We start from the raw sequence: 20799 nt of genomic DNA on the forward strand, positions 1-20799 counted from the left end.
AGCCTTTCGCGCTTCTTGGCCTTACCACTGGATGCGCGTTTGGCGATAGAAAAGTAAGTCAATCTTAATTTGGAGACTCACATAGCCTTGTAGGATTCTCGGCTGTCACGTAATTGGACTGTTCGCCGTTGCTCTCTCGCCCAGTGGCGCGTATTTAGGGTGAGACGGCTCCGGGAAATTGTTGGAAGAGTTCCTCTATCCTTTCGTCTTCACATCGATACACCCGTCCAAAAGTTTATACGAACATGAGATAGCGTTAGGGCCTCTGCATAACCGCATGAAACAGGTGACCGCTCTGCAGGGCACAATTCGAGCAGCAACGCAGACATGAAGACTGGTCAAGCTAGCAACTCCACGACGTTTCGGGGAGGCCGCGCGCCTGGGTAAGATCTCCCTCTCGCTTGGATCTTACTCGTAACTAAACTGGAGTCTCAAACAGACCAAATGACGTTTTCATCGCGGTAATGGGGGTGACGGGATCGGGCAAGAGTTCATTCATCTCGATTTGCTCGAAAAGCTTTGTTAGAGTTGGCCATCAGCTTGAGGCGTGTAAGTTGGCTCGTACCTGGGACACACTAGGGAGAAAAGTGATATCTGACCTTGAGCAGGCACAACCACTGTTGATGTTTATGCGTACGAGATGTCACCATGGCAGACTGTATACCTCATCGACACCCCGGGGTTTGACGATACCAACAGAAGCGATACTGAAGTCCTTCGGGAGATCGCTGGCTGGTTGGGTGCGTCATACAAGAGCAATATCCTCCTGCACGGCATAATCTACCTGCATCGCATCACGGATATTCGTATGCAAGGATCCGCAAGGAAGAACCTCATTATGTTCCGACAGCTCTGCGGTGAAGATGCGCTCAAAAAGGTCATTCTTGTCACGACGATGTGGGACAAGGTTCCAGCAGACGAAGCGGCGCGGCGCGAAAAGGAATTGATTGAGACACCGGAGTTTTGGGGCTGGATGATAGGAAAGGGGAGTACTTTCCATCGCCATAACAACACAGAAGCATCGGCAAGAGGCATCGTCAGTAGCCTAGCAGGCCACAAAGCACCAATTGCCACAGACCTGCAGAAACAGCTGGTGGACGAAAACAAGTCGCTAGACCAGACATCGGCTGGGCAAGAGCTGCAGAGTGAGATGCTCAAAGAGAAAGCGAAGTGGGACAGAGAGAGGAGGGAAATCGAGGAACATTTGAAAGAAGCTATACAACAGCGAGATCGAGAAGCCGAGGAAATGATGCGCGAGGAGCGCGATCGATATACGAAGATGATACAAAAGGTTGAAAATGACACTGGCATGCTCAGATCGACCATGAATAGCCTGCTGGCCGAGCGCGACAAGCGCGTCGAGAGAATGGAGCAGCAGATGAGGGAACAGCAAGCAACTTACGAGGCGGAGATCAAAAGACTCACTGAGCGGCAGGCTCGCATCGAGAAGGAGAAGGAGGAGCTGGAATGGGAAAGTGAGAGTGAAGATGACGAAGATGAGGATGACTACGAATTAAGCGAAGAGGAAGAAGAAAGCGAGAGAGAGAACGACCACCACCAGAAGGAAGGAACGACCGAGCGCCAGCCCCTGACACATCTTCCAGGGGCCAGCTCGACCAGGCCTATCCCTTGGACAGTTGCAATTGCAAACGGTAATTACACATGCGTCGGCCCCAAATTTATATCCAGGTGAAGCCCGCGATGTATGATCGACGTGAGTGCCGGGGCTGACTTTACCAACAGTAACCGCGAGTATCCCAAGCGGCAGCTTGGATCAGCATACCTTCACTATGTCAGCAATGGGGACCTCGACACAGATAACTGCAGGACTTGGATTGCCAGCTATTCGGACGGAACCTGGGGTAAGTGAGAAGCTGTCACGAAGGGAGACTGCGAACTAACTCAAATGCCTGAAGCGACTAGTGCGGACTTCGACAAGGTCTACCCTGTCCTGGATACATGGATCTTTGATCGTGGCCTCAACGAGCTGGAGCTGTGTTGTTTGGGGCCAAGTGGCAGGTTTTTTGCCCGTTGGCGAGACGGCTCTTGGAGGTGTCGGGGTCCTGAAGCGATCAATGCTGCAATCAACAAAGCGGAAAGGGACGGATATCATATCAAAGCCATGGCGCTGGGATATGGTGACTCCTATATCATATCCTACGCCCCGAAATCAAGCACCAGGGCAGCCAATTGGAGCACTAGTTGGAATTTGGATGGTCATTACAAGGAGCTGAATGTCGAAAATCTCCTCAGGACCACTAGTATATACGTGAGTACCTCAATCCTCGCTCACCTGCGGCTGGTCATGTACACTGACACTCGGCGTAGGCAGTTACACTCGACATGCACAACGGGACTGATTATGCCCTTGTTTATACCAGGGACGAGGAAGATAATGAGACCATATGGTTTAACAGGTTTCTCGGTGACAAGAACGCCATGTTGGAGGACATCAGTCATTGGTGGCGTGAGGAATAGGCGAAAAGTTAATAAACCACAAACAAGCACATTTCGCAATTCAATTCTCACCATACCTATTGTAGTCTGAGATCTTATCCACCTATTATGGCCTATCACAATCTACTAGCTATGGCGCCCCAGTACTTTATTCTCAATTTTCTGGCTAGTCCGACGCGCCAGCGCGGACATCGAGTCGGGTTACTCAATATGTGCATTGCCTCTCAACGACAACCCCAGAAGAGTTAACCTTGACTGCATTAACCTTTGCGGCTATCACTCCAATGTAGCTCTGGTACGCTCCTAAGGGTCTCTCACCAAATCCTTCACAGTACTTGGGCCCCCCTTGCTCATTTCCACCCTAGAACCGTTGGATCCTGCAAATAACATTAATCGCACACCCGCCGAACAACAATCCCAGAACTCACCATAAAAATCTCCAACCGTTGAATAACACGACCCTCCTCACGCTCAACAAGCTTCAATTCACACGCCGTCCACGATACACGGTGGTTACCGTCCTTATCCGTAAACTCGTAACTGTTGATGACGACGACATCGAGAGGCGAGAAGGGCGAGACATACATGCGGACAGGCTTATGCGTGAGTCCGGGGAATTGTGTCCAGAACTCGGAACGTTGCGATTTTATCTCTATCTTCTTGTTAGCAGTTTTTTTCGTCGGCCTGGGGAGATGCTTACCTGGTCGACCGTTCAATGTCGTCACTGGAGTCACGAACTCGGCATCTTCGTCGAACATGTCGCCCCATTCCTTTAGCGCCTCTGGTGATTCACCGTCTAGGAGGCGGTAGAAGGTGTGGACGAATTGCATGATTAGTTCTGTTGATGAATCTGCCATTTTGGGCGATCTAACTAGGGTTTTCGGTGAATAGAGAGAGAGGGTAGAGGTAGGACTTGACAAGCATTGGAGGCAAAACCTAGGCATTTATCTCGAGACAGGATATTGAACAACAAAGAAGACCCCGCAGCTTGAAGGATAAGGCTGGCTGAAGTCGACATGGAGAAAGCCGAGATAGGCCAAATCTTTCCTCTTCCGGGGCCAATCGGGTTATTGGGAAGGAGGTTTATGATGGATCTTGCGTATCGCCCAGCACGATTCCTGAGGCGATTGGAGAACACGATATGCGAGCTGCGCTCAGGCGCCAGACATGCATGAACCTTCAAGATCACCCCAGCTAGCCCGCCTGGAACAGGTAAGTGCCGGTTGTAGGACAGCTTCAATTCGACCAGCGCAGCCGAATTCCCAATTCTAGCGAGTCGCCAAGATTGATCAAGACCCCTCCCACTTTCGTTTCGCCTACCTTTTCTTCTACCACCATGTGTATATCCGTTTCCAGGATAGACACAACCGTGGCACCCGGTATGATATTGCCTCTCTAAGCCAGGGCACCCCATACGTTTGTGTTAAGTGGTACTTCAATGACTTGAATCGCCACATCTGGCAACTTCAAGCGCTGAATGCAGGCAAAGGCGCCAAAGCAACCTTCCAGAAGGGTCTGAGTCTTATCCGGACCCGTGCCGCACAATTGTTTCTGCGCAAGCCAATAATCTAAAAGCTATTTCTTCTTCTCAGCCATCTCCCTCTGAGACAAAGCCCGCTTTCCCTGCGGGGCATCAGCCTCCTCCAGCGTAATTTGCAGCACCTTAGGATGCCGCCGTGTCATACATCCCATAACTCATCTGAAACCCACATCAATCCTACTACTAAATGAGCCTAAGCTCGGCCCGAAAATGTCAAAGCGTGGAATAATGGCAATCGGTAAATACGCACCTGGGCAGTCAGTCGACAGGACAAACGCAAAGATCAGAGCCACTTTATCCCACCTTCCCCTCGGAGAGATAAGTGCAATTGACTGAAATGCATCTTCAGTGCTCGGATTGGATACCACCTACCTATCGGCAGACCTTGCGAGGGGTATAAGAAGCAATGATCGTCATTTCGAGATTAAGAAGATCTTCTCGGTCTCGTCTTTGGCTATATCAGCCTTTACCGAGGAAGAGCATCAGCCGAGCCGTTGCAGTCGCGGCTATTGCACATGTGCCGAATAAGAGCATCGGTGCCAGCAATGATGACTTGAGTTGGAGTTTGGTTGATCAAAAACTCTACATGAAAGCTGTATTTTCTTTGCAGTCGACCTATCTGATCTCTATAGCATGGAATGCCTAAACTAGACTTCCATGTCACGGCTCGCAAGATCCCGGTAGGCAGCGTCTTCAGGCGCCCTACCGCGCATGTGCAGCAGCAAAACGAACGTTTCAGTCGAGCGCCGCAGAACCGGGCAAAAGGTATAAGAACGGGCCTTCCAATGCCGTCAGCGTGAACGGAGTTTGTGGTCTCATACTCTGCTGTTGTATCCGTCATCACGACCTTAGTATACCAGTGAGCTTTTCCACCTCATAATAATCCTCCCATGTCCAATCCCCATACTTTGTCTTTGTACCCGGCTGACCATGCAACAGCACCGTCCCCTTCACCCACACCCGATATCCATTTCCCGCCAATACTCTTTTACATCCATCATTCATCATGAACCTCCTCACAACCCTCCTCTCCCTCGCGGCCTTGGCATCTCTATCCACTTCCCAATCCATCGGCAGCCCCTGCTCAAACGGAAACCAAGGTGTCTACACGTGCTCCGCGAACCGCAACGTGATCCTCATTTGCAATCTGGGAACTTGGCAGCTTTCAGCAAGATGTGGAACTGGATGCTGTATTACCCCGGAAACGCTTGTTGATCCTTATTGTGGGTGCTAGCTTGCTTGCTCGGTGATGCAAGGATCAAGGTGGAAGAACTGGAAGGACGTTGGAGAGGTCGATATGAGCCTGTTGGTGGGATGGACCAGGGTTGGGAACGTCAAGACAGTCTTAGATAGAAGATTACTATTTCCAATTCGCGTGGACCCAATGCGCGGATGAGCCGTAGTTTTCCGTCAAAAGTCCATTATTGAGCAGCCGAGCAGTTATGCCATTCTCTAAGGCCTAGCTAAAATAGATCTTGACATGATCGAGTTTTGAAACACATGCCCGTTGTGCCATGAAATATCCGTGTAATCTTCGACCCGCGACTGCGATGATAACTCTTCCTCTTTCCGTTTTTCTTAGGACTTCAGGAGCCTCGCAATAGCTCCATGTCCTTTATATCCGGCAAAAAGCAAGGCGTTCTCATACTGACTGTTCCTATCTTCACCGGCCAACGATGCACCGTTATCAAGAAGCCACTGTACTGTATCAAGGCGGCCATATTCAGCTGCACCCTCTAGTGCAGGTCTTCCCTCCATTTCTGATGGATCAACGTTGATTGGTGCACCCTGATCAAAAAGCTTTCGTGCAATGCCCAAATAGCCCTTCATGCATGCTAACTGTAATCCTGTAGCTCCCCCGCTGTTTGCAGGGGCACCGTTCACATCAGCACCACGTTCCAAAAGGAGGTCAACAATCTCTAGATTGCCATTTTCCACGGCGTGGGTTGCAGAGCTGTGCGGGCACGGGCACCGCGTCCTAGATGGTATATATCGATACCACTGTCCGGCCGCTCACACAGCAGCAGCATATACGCACTTGCTGATATTTCGCGGCAGCTTGGAGAGGCATGAAGTTCTCGACCCAATCGCGGGAAAGTAATGTTTACGGGTTCTTGGTTCGGATCTGCCTTCGTTCTTTGGAGGTCCGAGGCGATTTTTCTTGACCGAACAGAGTTGCAACGGCCAAGGCACGATCGGTGAGTCTTGGCTCCCAATTGCAGGCCTGAAGAAGAGTCTTCAAGATTGCCCGGTAACCATACCTCGCTGCTATCTCGATAACCGACTCCGGTCCATCCAGGAAAACGCCGTCGTCGTACATCCAGTGACTTTAATGAAGATTTGGTGGCCCTCTCGGATCCCCCTCAGCCTTGAGGATGTGCTCCACAAGATCAGACCTGCCTTCCAGCACCGATGCTACCCCGAGCAGCCTTACGCGTTTCCCAAGAAGCCAAGGCGCTCTCGTCAGACCGCAGATTTCCACCGCGACCACTGGTCGTCAGCATTGAAAGCAACAAGGCTTCCCCGAGGCTGAATTGTGGTAGCTGTAGCTGGGGAGGGAGCGAACCTTGGTGCGCTCGTGTGCTTTCTGGAAGACACACGCGAGATGGATGGTGAAGTAAGTCGCGCTTGCCAGCTAGATCATCCTAGTAGGTAACTAGCACCCATTTGTACGCGCCCAACGCCTGGAATGATAACGGTAAAGACAAAACTTCTCACTATTGAGTAAGAAGATACCGAAGCGACGATCAGCCTCAATTGTGTTCTTTTCGACCTCGTAAACGAGCTCTTTGGCGCAGATTCTGCGCTTAGTCGTACTATGAAGCTGAAACTGGCATCTGAGTGGCTGATTCGCGCAGGAAACGGGGCCAGCAATCGGTTCATCCTCGAATCAAGAGCACCCACGGCGTAAGCCCGGCTGCCCCAAGGCTTCATCGCCTGCCAACTCAGAACGCGGAGCCCTGTCTTTTGGATCTAATCTGCAGAAGTGGTCTTCATCAGCCGGTACGATACATTGCAGCCCTTAGCCTTGTTGGCACATAACGAGCATGCTTCTCGTAGACAAACTGTCGAGCACTTTATAGAGGAGCGGTCAACGCCGTCCATGAGCGATACCGATACGCTCCGTCCTCGGGCTGCATGGTAATCCCTGTCATAGTTCTCGCTACTATCAGAACACCTTGCCCGGCCTTACTTCTGCCTTTGCTGCAGGCCTGGGGAGATTGCCCGTCGCACCCGCCACGTAGAGCTACTTTCCTCTGAGACGATGATGTCCTCCGGATTGGAGAGAAACCTTCGATGTCCATATTCGCACTCGTAGTATATGGCTTCGCGAACCCAGTGTCCGCCCGCCGCTCTTTGACACGCTCATGATGGTTCAAGTTTATCGCGTGCGCCCGCACCCAGTGCATGCCCTCCTGCTAGCTATGGCCCGTCAATATGTACATACATCAATTCACTGCGGTAAACCTGCTTAGACAAGTGAAGTTAGGCTAGGGTTCCGGGACAGAAATGCAATCCTAATTCGAAGCGGTCGTCGCGTACACAATCGCAAATCCAGTCTGCTTTGGCTGACTTTCGGCGTGTGCCAGGAGAGGGACTCTGTGGTTGATTGTGCGAAAAGAGTGTGACTGTCTTTTGCATCCCTTCTGGGCGCCAAGTGTGCCTGCAGCCTCCAGTTTTGTTCTCCATACTCCCCCGGAGAGAGGGGGATCGCGTTCGCCACTTCCAAGCTTGGCATAATTCTACCGAGTCGCAGACACTACTCCAGGAACACGCTCGCTCCTTATTGATCATTGTACGAACATCATATGAAGGCTCGTGCCAGAGAAAAGAATATTTATAGTCCCCTTTTGCGCTCCGCCATCATACCGTTTTCCTCTTCAATCATTATCTTCCCATATCCTTACTTCAAGTGTTCCTAGACATCGCCTCACTCAAATAGCTTCTCCTTTATTCGAACTCGAAATGGCTTGGCAACCTACTCCTTGCCAGGAAGAGAACAAACCCATCCACTATCCTTCAGTAAGCCTTTCGACAACGCTAGATACCATGGCGGCTTCCCAGCATCAGATGCTGCCAGTTCCGCAGTGCGGTCCAGTTTCTCATTCTACCTTTATCTCGGGCTTTCCTTACGGAGTCAATACACGTCTTCCGGGTGCTATGGACATGAGGTCCCCTTCTTATATGTCTGTGGCCTCGCAATCTTCAAGCACAGTGCCAACGGCACCCCGGCAATATCAACATCATGGGGATCCTCATCTCACCATGTACGCAGAAGAACTCAATTCTTCTGTTTTTAATTGCCATAACGCATCCGCTTGGGTCCAGAACTGCCAACACTTTACCTCAACATTCCCAAACGACACCCCTGGCACAGCTCACGAAGGGCACCAGGCCATATCGGCAGTCAAGTCACCAAAGTGAGCTCTCCATCCATCCTTTCTTCAAAATCCCGTGAAACTCTGACCTAAACACAGACCGCAAGCCACCCTCTTCGTATGCAAATGGGAAGGGTGCAACCCACCCAGCTGCTTCAAGCGTCCAGGGGACCTTATCCGCCATTTGAGAACCGTCCATGTTTCTCCGGATGCTTTCCCCTGTCCGGTGAAGGGCTGTGATAAGGTCTTTGGCAGGAAGGACCATCTCAAGGAGCATTGCAAGAGAAGGCACGGCATGATGAGTATTAGGGATCAGTGTATTGAATGCTAAGCTACTCTTTTTTCAATTCTATTCCGATAGAGAGGGTACAGGGTGCTTATTCATCTTACAATCTCCTTCCCAATCTGTAGCTATTGCCCTAATCCTTTATGTTACCTTGGTATGAATAAGCTATTAAGGACCAGAGTCTTACCCAATAACTTGTACATCATGCCTACCCTGCTATATTCTTAGAGTACACAACGCGTTAAGCCAGAAGTTTACAGGACAGGAAGCCTTTCCATAAAGGCTGTTGGCAACAAGACTCTAGTTGTAGGTAGCCTAACAAGATGACAGTGTATTTACCATGCGGGTTCCCCTGCTTACCAGATCTGACATGCGAGATAGTCACGTAGACCTTCCCCTTCTTGGCTACATGAAAATTCAGTCATTCATTTTCCGCCACTTATTGGCCAGACCAATGCTGACGAGCGGATACCTGTCTTTGTTCATACCTAACCCTAGCTATATCTTGAATACTGGGCCTAACACTCTAGCGGCCGTCACCGTTCTTGTAATCGAGCCTATGCACAGTGCGGTGACTCAGTATATCAAGTTAATGTACAGTACATGATACGCACCAATAGCTGTCCGTGAAGAATAGCACTAGCCTGGCCTGGTCCGATCTAGCAGAACCCGTAAGCTGTGGCGCCAACAGTCGCCTACGCAGCGAACACCGGTGCACGTTGCCAGAATCTGGCGGCTATAGGCCTGGCCTCCAGGGTCCCTTTCCAGTGCGTTCGGTTTGTTTGTTCACGCGAATCTGGGCAAGGGGGACAAGACAAGCATTAGAGTCATGTATCCATTCGTCCTTGATTCTGTTTTCTACTCTTCGGAGTCTTTACTTTCTTTAGGCGCGCCGAGTACGTCGCCTTTTTTCGGCCTCCATTCTACTAGTAGCCTTCTGACTTAGGCTTTGTCTGGGAAAAGAAAGCCCATCCAACCCTAATATCCTGTGGCTCTTGAAGAAGCCATTATTCACGCTTCCAATGTGGAAACTCGTCTATAGACAGATTTAATACATATAATCCAGTAGTATCTGTCTGTCAGTTTCAATTCATCCAAGTCATGGAATCCCGCCCCTACCCCTGCCCCTGCTCCCGCTCTACCTCTCTACCGGACTCCTCATTCCCGATCCCATTTGCGTTCCCATTCTCATTCTGGCCTCGATGCTGATTCCCCTCTCCCTTCCTAAAGAACACGCCCCTCCTCCACCCAACCCACCCCTGCTCCCTCGGGCCCCTAAGCAACCCAATCCCCAACGCCGCAACCTCACAACACAAACTAACCGTCCCCGAAATCTCCCACCCCTTCACCGCATAAACCCTATTCCCAACCGCCGTTCCAACTAACTGCCCCACAAAACAACCCACCATATACCCCGTGTTCACGCGATTCCTTGCCTTCGGCGCGACGGCATATATAGCAGCTCGATTCGCGATCATGGTTGCTTGGTTTCCGAAATCTAACAATGCGGCATGGATTATGGGGCCCGCGACGGTTTTTTCTCCTGTGTATGCGCCTACTGCGATTCCCGAGATTGCTGTCAACAGGGAGATTGTGATTGAGAACTGGTTTATGTATTTGTCGATGATATAGCGCGAGAATATCGGGTTGAAGATCATGGGGCTTAAGCCGGCGATACTGAAGAGGCCGATTTGAAGTGTTGTATAGTGATATGGACTTCCCGAGAGGAGAAAGGTTAATGTCGTCCAGAAAGATGTAAACGTACTCGCGCAGAGAAACCCCATTGTCGTTGCCTGCACGAGGACAGGGTGCTTTGTGAATAGAACAAGTATCGAGCTTAGTATCTTGAAATACGATATGTCTGTGTTTGTGGATGGGTAATCGGGCATGAATAAGTAGAGCAGGATGAAGATTAGGTATTGGAGTCCTAACGACAACCAGTAGACGGTTCGCCAGTGGGTGTTTGCGGCGATTATTCCGGACAACAGCCGCGCGAAGAGAAGGCCGAGCACGAGCCCGGACGAGACGATAGAGATGGACGTTGCGCGACGGTGAGGGGGGGAGAGGTCGCCTACTAAGGGGAGCATTATTTGCTAACATTTCTTCATTAGCTGGACGATGGATATACCGGGGAAAGGGGCAATACCGGCGTAACAGTAGTAACGCTCGTCAAGAAGCTCAACGCAAGAAAAACCTTGAAATCATCCGTAAAGCAAAGCCCCAACCACATCGTCGCCGTTACAAACGTCAGTAGGAGCACGAACGGCCGTCGACGCACCATATCACCCAATGGACAAATTAGTATGAGGCCAGCTGCATACCCCGCCTGCGAACATGTCGGAATCAGCGAGGCGCGCTCCTGAGAGACACCGAAGAACTCGGCAAGTAGATCGAGGAGAGGCTGTGCGTAGTAGAGGTTCGCGACGGTGAATGTCCCCGCGAATGCGAAAAGGATGTTCAGTGGGATGTTGAATGTCGGTGGGTTTGAGGGATTCTAGCGGCAGTTGGGCGGGGACCAGAGGGGCGCGTTTTTGAGGCGGCTGAGGGGTGAGGAGGTTTCTTCGTGGGCTGAGACTGAGACTGGTGATTGGGATGGGGAGTCTAGGTCTGAGGCTGGGAGGTTCTGCAATTGTCAGTGGCATATTAGAATAGATTGATGCCTATCGCACCTCTGGCCTCGCGGCGCTCTCTTGGGGCTTGGCTTTTTCCACCATTAGGGCTTCCTAGATACCTTGGAAGGTAAGGTGTAATAGCCGGGCAAGCATGGGAGATACACAGCGCTCTCAACCAGAGACCAGAACCCATGGAATCCGCTCGGCTGGAGATAGAAAGTCTAGAATATAGAAAGAAAAGAAAAAGGAAGAAAGAACAGCCCAGAACGAAAGTTGGAGAAGCTCCCCACTTGGCCGGGGAGGGGAGGGGAGCTGATTGATCTGCATGGGCATCGGGGAGCGATTAACCGACCGACAGGTAGGAATGGATAGATAGATATCCGTCCGTCTCCGTAACTCACCGGCATTTGGTCTCGGCAGATTCTGAAGGTGCGAGTTCGTAAGGTTGCATTGTGCTCGCAGCCGAGATTGCTGAAAGCGGCAAAAGGATCCCCGCCAGTTACAGCCAGCTCTGAAGCTCGGACTTTTATTCGATCTATTGTTGACAGGTCGGGGATTGGTTCTCGCGAATATGATTGGTGTGGTTTTCCAGGGACAACATCTTATCTTGCAATGTGCTCCGTAATCTATACTCTGCAAGAATTGCTGAGCACAGAAAAAGCAAAGCACCTGTGGTATGACTATCCACGTCCACATGCATTGGAGTTCTACGTACAACGGTTATTCGGCAGTGGATTGATTTGCTTTTCGAGCATCTGATGACTATAGGTTTGGGTATAGAAATGTTGAGGGGGAAATGCATGCTGTTATGATCTCAAACATCAAAACTCGTAATAGAATATCAAGTAGGGTATATGAACGCGTATGTTGTGTTTAGCCAGTTCTAGCCCATCCTAAAGCTGAACCGTGAACCGTTCGAACTCGAATTATCCCCTCCCCACCCCCCAGTGACATTTACCCCTCCGATACTCCGAATCCCCATGGCCCCGAGCATCGCCTGCCCACGACTAACAAGCTCCCCAGCCTGCCCAACATTCTCCCTCCTCTGCACGCCCTGCGTTCTCAGCTGCTCAATCTCCTCGTCCCCCAGAATCTCCCCATGACACAGCCCCTTCCACGCCGCCTCGCGCACAACAGGTGCCCATAACTCCGCAGCCGTCGCCTCGTCGTGTCCACCGGCGTAGATCTTCCCCGACCCACCAGGCAGCGAGGGATCCGCGACTGTCTGTGACGAGAACCACTCCGACCGGACGACTTCGTAGCGGCGCTCCATGAACCAGATGATTGGCCAGGTGATGATCCATAGCTGTAGGATGATGCAGCCGTAGTATAGGAAGCGGTTGTTGCGCAGTTTGTTGATCCAGTGTGGGGAGTAGAAAGTTATGAAGCCGTTGGCGATGACGGGGTCGATGCAGATGTTGCCTTGGTAGCCGGTTGAGCGGATGTGCGAGGTAAGGGACTTTTGCATCGGCGCGGCGCTGAAGCCTTGTAGGTTGCGGCGGTAGGTGAATCTAGAGCGGGAAATGTTAGCTGCGCGATGACCCCGATGGGTGCAATCATGAATCTGAGGAACTCACGACTTCACAGGAGCGGGATCATTGCAGAACCGCTCGCACCAGCGATAAACGGTTGTCAAATCATGCCCGTTCTCCTCATCCACCAATCTCTCATTCTCGTCTCCTTCGAGCGCAATGCGCCCGGTGTTTTGTCCTCGAGAACGGATCCTCCCACCGCGATACGCCTTCTGCCCATCAACATCGCTCACAACAGTGGTATACGACCAGCGCTGACTCGGCCCCGTTGTTTCGTCGCGTCCCCAACGGAGAATACTCCGGGTAAGATCAATGCGGAAGAGGAAATCCGTGACATTCTCCGACTCAGTCTTGTTCCCATTCTTCCTGCTCTCTTTATGGCATCCGCTCACGATCAGACACGGGCGCGGGGGGACGCGGGTCTGCGCGGTGACGAAGGACTCGAGGGTGTTGGCGTCGGTGGAGAAGGAAGGGTCGAGGGTCGCGCAGCCGGCAGAGCGAGCGGCTTGTCGGAAACTGTGCCATTTTTGCTGGCCCGGGACGCGGTAGGCATCTGGGGGGAGGGAGAGGGGGCTGTCGCGGTGGACGTCATAGGGGGGTGCAAGCGCGGGTTTGGGTTGGCTGACTTCGTCGTAGGAGGGGAGCTCGAGGTCGTCCGAGGCCGAGGCCGAGGCAGACGATTGGCCGGCGGGCGGCGAGGGAGGAAGTTGGATCTTGCTCATGTTTGAGAAGGAAGAGTTGGCTAGAGAACAGAAAGCAATCTGTTCAACGGGAAATGCGTCGCATTTTAAGCCCAAGTTGATCCTGGAGCCTTGTGCCTGGCCTGGACTGGCCCCTTGGCCCCATCTGGAGAGTTGCTGCAGTCAAAGCAAAGACTGTGATTGCTCAGGTTTCTCTCCACCAGCGCTAAGTGGGTGCTAAAGATCTCACGACGCTCGATTCAGCCTCATCCGGGTTGCATTTGCCGCTGTAATCAAATCTCTTTATTATCTCCTGCTTAATGCAATCCGGTAGTGCATCAGGCCTTCCCTTCCGCCTTGGCCGGAATTGCGTCTGCGACCATGATGTTTCCGCTGGATGGAGCAAGCTCGAAGCAATTCTGTGTAGTTATAAGCAAATGATCTGGCTTCTGGCGGGTCCATGCACCTCATTCTCATGGATCACGCTCCGGGGATTCAATTAGACAAGAAGCTCTTCTGGTCGCTTAGTCGGGAAGAGCGTGATCGAGTTCGAGGTGCATTTCGACTTGCCTGGCTGTATATTTGCCCCTCAGACCTTATGATTATCATTGGATTATTCTAATTATACTAATGGCACGACCATAGAAATTGCGTCGCGACGGGACTACTTCCGGACCTCAGCAATCTAGTCTGGGACGCGCAGCATCTACTGTGTGAGCGAGTACCTTGATTGACTTAAAACGTTTTCCAGTCCAAGCTAACATTTTTCCATTCCGGTAGATAGTTTCCTCGTTGGCTTCCAGGAAGGTTTCCGCGTAACGCCTTCGGTTCATCGGAGCGATGCCGAATGGATCTACTGGAATCTTGCTGAGTGTCTGAGAATCTACGACTGGGTCAACGAGACGGAGGCTTATCCTGACAAGTCTGGGTGGACTTTGTAGCTCTATCGGGCGCTCAGATACACTTCTGCGTGAAGCAGCCCCGGTGGCTAGAAATGCCGGTAGCGAGAAATATCACCCCAAAAGCGTCCAGAATCCGACTATCATTGTCACTACCAGGCGAGCGACCAATATCTGATGCTGAAGCATGATCAGGGCAGCGGATCCTACAGTCTAGACCATGGTCGCAAGTCGCCTGCCTCATCGACTGAGGTCGGGCAGAGCACCAAAAAAGAACCCCGAGCTTTATGACGGTTCATCCAGCGCTCGCTCTACCAACACTACAAGCCCTTACATAAAGAAGGCCCATCTGGCAATGGAATTCAAGGCTTCAGGACACGGTCGGGAACGCATCATAAGCACTAGGCATTGCCGCAATGACCACCGAACTATTACAGTAGGTGACCCGGGCTGCCGGACAGACGCCGAAGCGAAGTACTATGAGCGAAGAGTGTAACAGGGGATCAAGTGTATCATATAATAAGGTTAGACGAGATTTTGTTGCTACCATAAAGCAATCCATCGATCGATGATATCAATGGCTAAGCATAATTACAATACTTTTGTTAATGTTGGCGCTTGGCGCAACCCCAAACCTGTATACAACACCGAGAGTAGTTCAAGATATATAATGCCGCACACCCAACGAGTACCACTTTACCTGGGATTTCCCAGTACCGAAACAGCCACCACTAACGAAGACAAGTAAGCGAGCTAACGTCACCCAATCCGTTTTCAGACCTTCAATTAGTGAGCAGACCAAAAAGGGATGCAATCATCGTGAGGACCGGGTTGTTCGAGCAAGACTCACCTGCGGAAGGCCGGAAGACTATTAGTTTGAACATCCAGTGATAAATGCGAAATCGATAAGCAGTTTTCAACAATCCCTTGATAGCATAGTTGGTTTAATGCGCTCGACTGTAATATCTGGCATTTCATCGAGAGATCCCCGGTTCGACTCCGGGTCGAGGGACTTTTTTGTCTCGCAGTTTTTTTAACCTGGTCCCACAAGTACTGATTACCGACTGACCCTTTGCTATTCTATAGTGAGAGTCAATTCTATTTTGGCCTTTGATACCTCGTGATGAAATCAACGAGATTCCCAACCGTCATTCGCATTCTTATGGACCGCACTCTACCTCTTCTCGTCGCTCATGTGCATTCTTTCTGCGAGAATACGGACGACGACCGCAACTCCGTTCTCTTTTTCACGAGGGCCAGCTATCCGGAGGACTGGCTTTGTTAGCCCGTAAATACAGAGGTATATTAGACCGCCATGGCTGGAGTCGTGCGTAAGTTTTCTTGCAGTTATGCTATCTAGATCCGAATATGATCGAAACAGCTGAAGTCTTTGCATGGGTGGTCGAGGCATACATTGAGTACTTCGAACTCCTGACTATTACGGTAACATAAATCGATGAGGCAGCTCAAGGAGAAGTTTGCTGGGAGAGGAATTCTGGCGGCCATGGCCACGTCTAAAGATGGCTGGCTTTTTGCGCTGATACTGCTGGAAGAGGAGAGCCATGCGGGTGGTACATCAGGAGACCTACAGGAATTCTGGGCAGCTAGAATAAGCTATAGGCGATTCGACGCCGAGGTTGGCGAGTGGTTGCGACACGGAGAAGACTTATCGATGTCGTATAAAGGGTAGACTGAACTGCCTTTGCCACGGCGCGTGGGGTTGGGATCGGGAATGGGTCCGGTTCGTTGGGTGCCCAGGCTGGTTCGATGCCACGGTTTACTTGACCATCGGTGCCGATGGAGGCGGTTTGGTAGCAGTAGCTTGTTTCGGAATCCAAGACTGGTTGGAACTTGAGTGCACCGGCGCTTGCGGTGTTTGGGTAGGGGTTGAGCACGTTGGCTATGCAGCTCCCTAGGAAGGGAGTAAGGAAGGCTAGTCTTGCCGATGTGAAGAATAGCATTGTGAGGTTCTGGGTTTGTAGGGAGTTATGGAAGCTTGGATTTCGAAAGGGCGCTTAGACGCTTCATATATCCTTGAGGGTGCTGCCTGTTAGTTCTGCAACATGCTTGTCGCAGCTGTAGAATTTTCGGTCATGCCGAAATATGCGAAGCACCATGCAGACAATGAGGCTGTCCACGTATTCAACGCATGACCATGGCAATGTGGTTTCTACCAAGCCACAATAGAACCAACAAGCAGCCGTATGCCGAGTTTCTCAATGTTGATGCACATCAGTAGTATATCATAGCTCTATATCAGTCTTCTGGAACCGGTTATTCGTCTTCAGGTGCCAAGTTCCTCAGCCGAGACACACAGCCCTAGGTATGCGTCGGGCGCCAATTCCTGTTATCATACCGGCTATTCTAGCATATTCTCGTACCGTGTCACTGACGTCTGCACGGCGTGATTTCCATCGCCTGGAAACAAGCCTATATTGGTCTCTCCTCGCTCTTCGCAATTATATTCCCGGTGATCTAGAATCAGCTATTGTATGCAGCTGGGATCTCTGCAGACGGGATGCTCAGCCCTAGGTATGTGTCTCACCTCCATTGGCACCTGTTCGGTTAGCCCAGCACTTGTCTCTATGCAGCTGAGTATGATGATGACACTGTGGTATCGTCGTATAATGGAACTGGCTGAGATAGCCGATGGATCAGAGAGCGTTTTGGGCTTAGAGGAGCTGAATATATATCAAAGCTTGTAAGAGCAGTGTGCACGATAGTACAAGCTTTTATAGTCAAGCTCGGTTGAAACTCACTTTGCATCAAGGAGCATTATTTCTGCAAATCCACCCCACCGCTGGTACTGAAAGGATTTAAAGGCAAACGGACCAGCCCTCATCTATTCAGCATGATCTCTTCAATCAAGGCTCTCCTACTCCTACTCCTACTCCTCTACTAGACGTCTGGACCGGCCACGGGCTCGACATTCACAGACCAACCATGATGGTCAACGTCCCTTGGACCGGCGCGTACCCCTGGGGCCAAGCGGGCGGGGTATCCGCGCGCATGCCCAACGGCGACATTTTTACCGTGCACATCAACCCGGCCATCAAGGATCCCGGACCCGCGGGCGATGCCTGGCATATGTATGAGATGCACATCCCGCTCAAGTGTTACTCGTATCACTGGGATAAGGTATATCAGCTGGATGATGGGAAGTGGTGCTCCAGTGCGTATAAGTGTAATCACCGCGGGACGCCGTATGTTGATCCGAACAACAACCCTGTTACTCCGCCCAGTCCTCCCCCCAACCCCCAAAGGGGAGATTTGTGATGTGTTGAATAATTGAGGTGGTGGTATGGTTATCCTCGCCGCCCGCGGTTGGAGGACTATCGATATATATTGTTACTTGTGGAATTGCGAAGATTGTTGATATGTTGTTGTATCTCTTATATGCGTATCTTGGCAAATAGTGTTTATAGCATTCGTTGCATAGCATGAACATTCTTAATTTGTGATTTGGGTTTCTGGCCATCAGCGTCTCCCTTGTCAATAGATACTTTCTCTCCTCAATTTTGAAATCCCGGCAGCGGACAGCGCAGAATCCTGCTTGTTACAGCTATCGACTGTGTGCTATACTAGGTAGTGACACAAAATAATAGGGTACCAAGGTAGCTTTGCTGGACGAAACTCCTCATCATCTATGTCACGCCGCGTCATCTTTCATCCTTGATTAAATCTAATATCATTGCTTCCAGGCATTCGTGATTATGGTTATTGTGGCCTATATGTTGCACATCACGGCTGCGTCCTCGTACCGTGGAACTGGTGATTCCTGTGTAGAGGCTAAATAGCAGTCTTTGGAGAGTTGAATACTCTTACTTTTGATACTTTTCGGTCTATTATTTGAAACTTCGCAGTATTGATTGTTTTTCATGCTATCACGCGAGGCTAATTGTCTTTCTGCCATGTCAATCTGGTGAAATCGTACTAGCGTGAGGCTGTGCAGAAATAACCGTCTCCTGGGCTGTTCCTCAGAGTCGGGGTCCAGTTCAGGTTATGGTAGTAATTATCCGCAGTCCTGTAAATAAACTGATTTCCAGTCCCATTATCTCTCGCTGCCTTTCCACCTCGCTTCGGTCTCCATCGGAGATCTGGGGCGGGGGTTCGTCCAAACAGCCCGCTCGAAGTCGGGATGAAACAAACCACCCTACTGAGTCTTCCGACAGAAATAATCTTCGAGATCGCTAGCCAACTGGATTACGAGAGTGAGCTCAACGCCTTGTCACAGGTTAATCACCGGTTCTACGAAATCCTCAACCCGCTTCTCTACCGGGTTGACCCCAACTGCTGCGAACAAACAAAGAGTGCGAGTTCGAGTGCGAGTACGAGACCTCTCCATGGATGCGCCACATACGCGCCCGAATGGGCCGTTGTAAACGGTTCTGAAGCAACAGCCCGCAAGGCTCTCACCGCCGGCGCGAAGGCAACGGATATGAGAACTTGGTGGAGCCGCTGTACAGCCACAACAGCTACAACGAAGCGTGGTGGACCTCGATGTGGATGTGCGCCGGCCGACCATTCAAACGCGAAACCTTAGTTGCGCTATCACGCATATACGGGGGCTTTTTGGGACGCCCTTGGCACAAGCAGCCGGTCATGGGCATGAATCGATTGTCCGGTTACGGTTAGCGTATGGGGCTGATGTAAATGGTGGATCGGGATCAAGATCAAGATTAAGATCGAGGGTGGAGTCTCTATCGACTCCGCTAGTGGCTGCTGCGGCGGCGGGACACCTGTCGATTGTCGAGCTACTAGTCGATGTTGGGGCGGATATCAGTTTCTTTGACAGATGTCTAGATTTCGCTGCGTGCAGGGGCCATACGGACGTGGTTCGGTATCTGATTGAGAGGGCCGTGGCCGTCAATTATCAGGATCCTCGAGATGAGGGTACCAGCCCTATCCTGAATGCGGCTAGAAACGGACATGTCAATATTATTCGCTGTCTGCTTGATTACGGCGCTGGCTGGGACGATCCCGGGTGTGGGATGAGGGCTCTGCGTGCGGCGACACAATCGAATTGCAACGAGGCCGTGGTGCTTCTTGCGCGGCATTTCGATCTCCCTCGCGCTGCAAAGTCCGTCCCAGACCAGACTGTTGTGGTTTGTGCGGCTGCCGGTTCTGGATTGGCTGACATGCTCGAGGAAGTCATATCGCTGGGATGGGACGCAAAGTCCCCGCTCACCCCGGTATTCGCGGACATTGGAGATATGGATAGTACCCCTCTCGCCCTGGCGTCAGGGCATGGCCATGTGAAGATTGTGCGGAGGCTGCTCTCCCTCGGTGCAGATGTTAACGGTGGAAGGGTCCGCAATAACGGCGATGACAAAAATGCGGCCATAGTAAGCCCTCTGTTTGAAGCCTCAAGAAATGGTCATGGTGAGATCGTGTCCGTCCTTCTGGACCATGGAGCAGATACCAGGCTCATTCTTGATTATAAAAAGGTCTTATGCGAAGCCGTCCCCAACGAAATCGTCTTCAAGCTCTTGGTCGAGAAAGGCAGGGCACTAGAACATCGGCCTGATTACGAAACACACGATGCCATGAGAGAGGCAATCCGCCAGGACAAGGCAGCCGAGGTACAGATGCTAATCGACTCCGGCGTCGACTTTCCGACAACTCGCGCAAGACTAGGGAAAACAGACTGGCTGCACTGCTCGCCCTCAGCAACAAGGCTGTCCTGGATATCCTCCTGCATGCCGGGTACGCGCCTGAACTGGGAAAAGCAAACGAGGACGACATTGTGCGCTGCGCCGTGAGCCACGCAAACATCCCTCTTCTCCAGCATCTAATCTCACGCGGCTTTGCGAAGCTCCATTCCCCCTCGCCTGAATGGCAAGCTGCGCTCATCCGGCAGGCACTCAACATATGGTGCCCCAAGGTTATTACCCCGACGTCAGCCGAGGACCTTCTGGATTTCCTCCTGCAGCAGGGTTTTGATATCGACGCTCTAAACGACAAAGGCGAGACACCCCTTCTCAACCTCGTGCAACACAGCCACGCCCAGCGTTCGGTCCGCCTCTTGATCGAGCGGGGCGCTAACCCGTATTTTCAATGCGCAAGAGGTGAATGTCCGTTGGTTGCTGCTGCGAGGAAAAAGAAGTGTGCGTGTGGTGAGCTCTCGAGGGTTTATCTTGTGGGATCGACAGTTATCGAGCAAGATACATGTGAGATATTATTGTAAGAGGCTGAGGGACAGGGTACCTCGTAGGACGCGATAGAGCGTCAACTCCAAGAGGCTGTAGCTGTTGCTGAGCAGAGTGGGGCGGGTGAGGAAGTTCTCAAGACGCTGAGAAGGTGGTACTGGCGAAAGAAGTATCCTGTTCCTGCTTAGTGAGCATGTGGAAAATCCGCATTATCTAGACGTATCCTCAGGGCAAGCATAGCGCGACGCTTGTCCCTTCTGCTTAC

General features: G+C 51.4%; 8 protein-coding genes and 1 non-coding gene across 9 annotated transcripts; 7 read left to right on the plus strand and 2 right to left on the minus strand.

Moving 5' to 3' along the window:
• Positions 1-327: 327 nt before the first annotated feature.
• Positions 328-2478, plus strand: BDV17DRAFT_291906 (uncharacterized protein; the record flags this gene model as incomplete). Its single annotated transcript, XM_073762244.1, has 6 exons — positions 328-383; positions 440-549; positions 609-1689; positions 1744-1862; positions 1917-2269; positions 2329-2478. 6 exons carry the CDS (start codon positions 328-330, stop codon positions 2476-2478), a joined length of 1869 nt encoding a protein of 622 aa, XP_073614993.1.
• Positions 2479-2485: 7 nt separating this feature from the next.
• On the minus strand, positions 2486-3391 carry BDV17DRAFT_264913 (nuclear transport factor 2 family protein). Its single transcript, XM_073758102.1, has 4 exons — positions 3158-3391; positions 2886-3109; positions 2776-2834; positions 2486-2707 (listed from the first exon to the last, which is right to left on the minus strand). The coding sequence occupies exons 1-3, from the start codon at positions 3312-3314 to the stop codon at positions 2808-2810; spliced, it is 408 nt and encodes a 135-aa protein (XP_073614994.1). The 5' UTR covers positions 3315-3391; the 3' UTR covers positions 2486-2707; positions 2776-2807.
• Positions 3392-4695: 1304 nt separating this feature from the next.
• On the plus strand, positions 4696-5343 carry BDV17DRAFT_264915 (uncharacterized protein). The gene is made up of 2 exons (XM_073758103.1): positions 4696-4856; positions 4937-5343. The coding sequence occupies exon 2, from the start codon at positions 5004-5006 to the stop codon at positions 5229-5231; it is 228 nt and encodes a 75-aa protein (XP_073614995.1). The 5' UTR covers positions 4696-4856; positions 4937-5003; the 3' UTR covers positions 5232-5343.
• Positions 5344-7752: 2409 nt separating this feature from the next.
• On the plus strand, positions 7753-8792 carry BDV17DRAFT_264918 (uncharacterized protein). The gene is made up of 2 exons (XM_073758104.1): positions 7753-8418; positions 8476-8792. The coding sequence occupies exons 1-2, from the start codon at positions 7964-7966 to the stop codon at positions 8705-8707; spliced, it is 687 nt and encodes a 228-aa protein (XP_073614996.1). The 5' UTR covers positions 7753-7963; the 3' UTR covers positions 8708-8792.
• Positions 8793-9777: 985 nt separating this feature from the next.
• BDV17DRAFT_291908 (MFS transporter) lies at positions 9778-13528 on the minus strand (the record flags this gene model as incomplete). Its single annotated transcript, XM_073762245.1, has 4 exons — positions 9778-10755; positions 10809-11156; positions 12233-12785; positions 12852-13528. 4 exons carry the CDS (start codon positions 13526-13528, stop codon positions 9778-9780), a joined length of 2556 nt encoding a protein of 851 aa, XP_073614997.1.
• Positions 13529-13791: 263 nt separating this feature from the next.
• On the plus strand, positions 13792-14516 carry BDV17DRAFT_101543 (uncharacterized protein). Its single transcript, XM_073753693.1, has 3 exons — positions 13792-14062; positions 14132-14199; positions 14267-14516. Exons 1-3 carry the CDS (start codon positions 13947-13949, stop codon positions 14425-14427), a joined length of 345 nt encoding a protein of 114 aa, XP_073614998.1. The 5' UTR covers positions 13792-13946; the 3' UTR covers positions 14428-14516.
• Positions 14517-15309: 793 nt separating this feature from the next.
• BDV17DRAFT_t87 lies at positions 15310-15397 on the plus strand. The gene has a single exon. It is a non-coding gene; the product is annotated as a tRNA-Tyr (tRNA).
• A 1931-nt stretch (positions 15398-17328) lies between these two features.
• On the plus strand, positions 17329-17661 carry BDV17DRAFT_291910 (uncharacterized protein; the record flags this gene model as incomplete). The annotated part of the gene is made up of 1 exon (XM_073762246.1): positions 17329-17661. One exon carries the CDS (start codon positions 17329-17331, stop codon positions 17659-17661), a length of 333 nt encoding a protein of 110 aa, XP_073614999.1.
• Positions 17662-18523: 862 nt separating this feature from the next.
• On the plus strand, positions 18524-20572 carry BDV17DRAFT_291911 (ankyrin repeat-containing domain protein; the record flags this gene model as incomplete). Its single annotated transcript, XM_073762247.1, has 4 exons — positions 18524-18713; positions 18794-19015; positions 19102-19967; positions 20018-20572. 4 exons carry the CDS (start codon positions 18524-18526, stop codon positions 20570-20572), a joined length of 1833 nt encoding a protein of 610 aa, XP_073615000.1.
• Positions 20573-20799: the final 227 nt, after the last annotated feature.

This window comes from Aspergillus undulatus (genome assembly GCF_047715775.1).
Source record: "Aspergillus undulatus strain CBS 261.88 unplaced genomic scaffold BDV17scaffold_28, whole genome shotgun sequence".
NCBI lineage: Eukaryota > Fungi > Ascomycota > Eurotiomycetes > Eurotiales > Aspergillaceae > Aspergillus > Aspergillus undulatus.

Excerpts from the sequence above, each read along its gene's own strand:
- BDV17DRAFT_264913 (XM_073758102.1), bottom strand. The coding sequence starts at position 3,314 with ATGGCAGATTCATCAACAGAACTAATCATGCAATTCGTCCACACCTTC. Across the intron at positions 3,110-3,157 it reads GACATTGAACGGTCGACCAG|AGATAAAATCGCAACGTTCC; the intron begins GTAAGCATCTCC and ends ACAAGAAGATAG. Across the intron at positions 2,835-2,885 it reads AACGGTTGGAGATTTTTATG|GATCCAACGGTTCTAGGGTG; the intron begins GTGAGTTCTGGG and ends TGTTATTTGCAG.
- BDV17DRAFT_264915 (XM_073758103.1), top strand. The coding sequence starts at position 5,004 with ATGAACCTCCTCACAACCCTCCTCTCCCTCGCGGCCTTGGCATCTCTA.
- BDV17DRAFT_264918 (XM_073758104.1), top strand. The coding sequence starts at position 7,964 with ATGGCTTGGCAACCTACTCCTTGCCAGGAAGAGAACAAACCCATCCAC. Across the intron at positions 8,419-8,475 it reads TCGGCAGTCAAGTCACCAAA|ACCGCAAGCCACCCTCTTCG; the intron begins GTGAGCTCTCCA and ends ACCTAAACACAG.
- BDV17DRAFT_101543 (XM_073753693.1), top strand. The coding sequence starts at position 13,947 with ATGCACCTCATTCTCATGGATCACGCTCCGGGGATTCAATTAGACAAG. Across the intron at positions 14,063-14,131 it reads GCATTTCGACTTGCCTGGCT|AAATTGCGTCGCGACGGGAC; the intron begins GTATATTTGCCC and ends GCACGACCATAG. Across the intron at positions 14,200-14,266 it reads GGACGCGCAGCATCTACTGT|ATAGTTTCCTCGTTGGCTTC; the intron begins GTGAGCGAGTAC and ends CCATTCCGGTAG.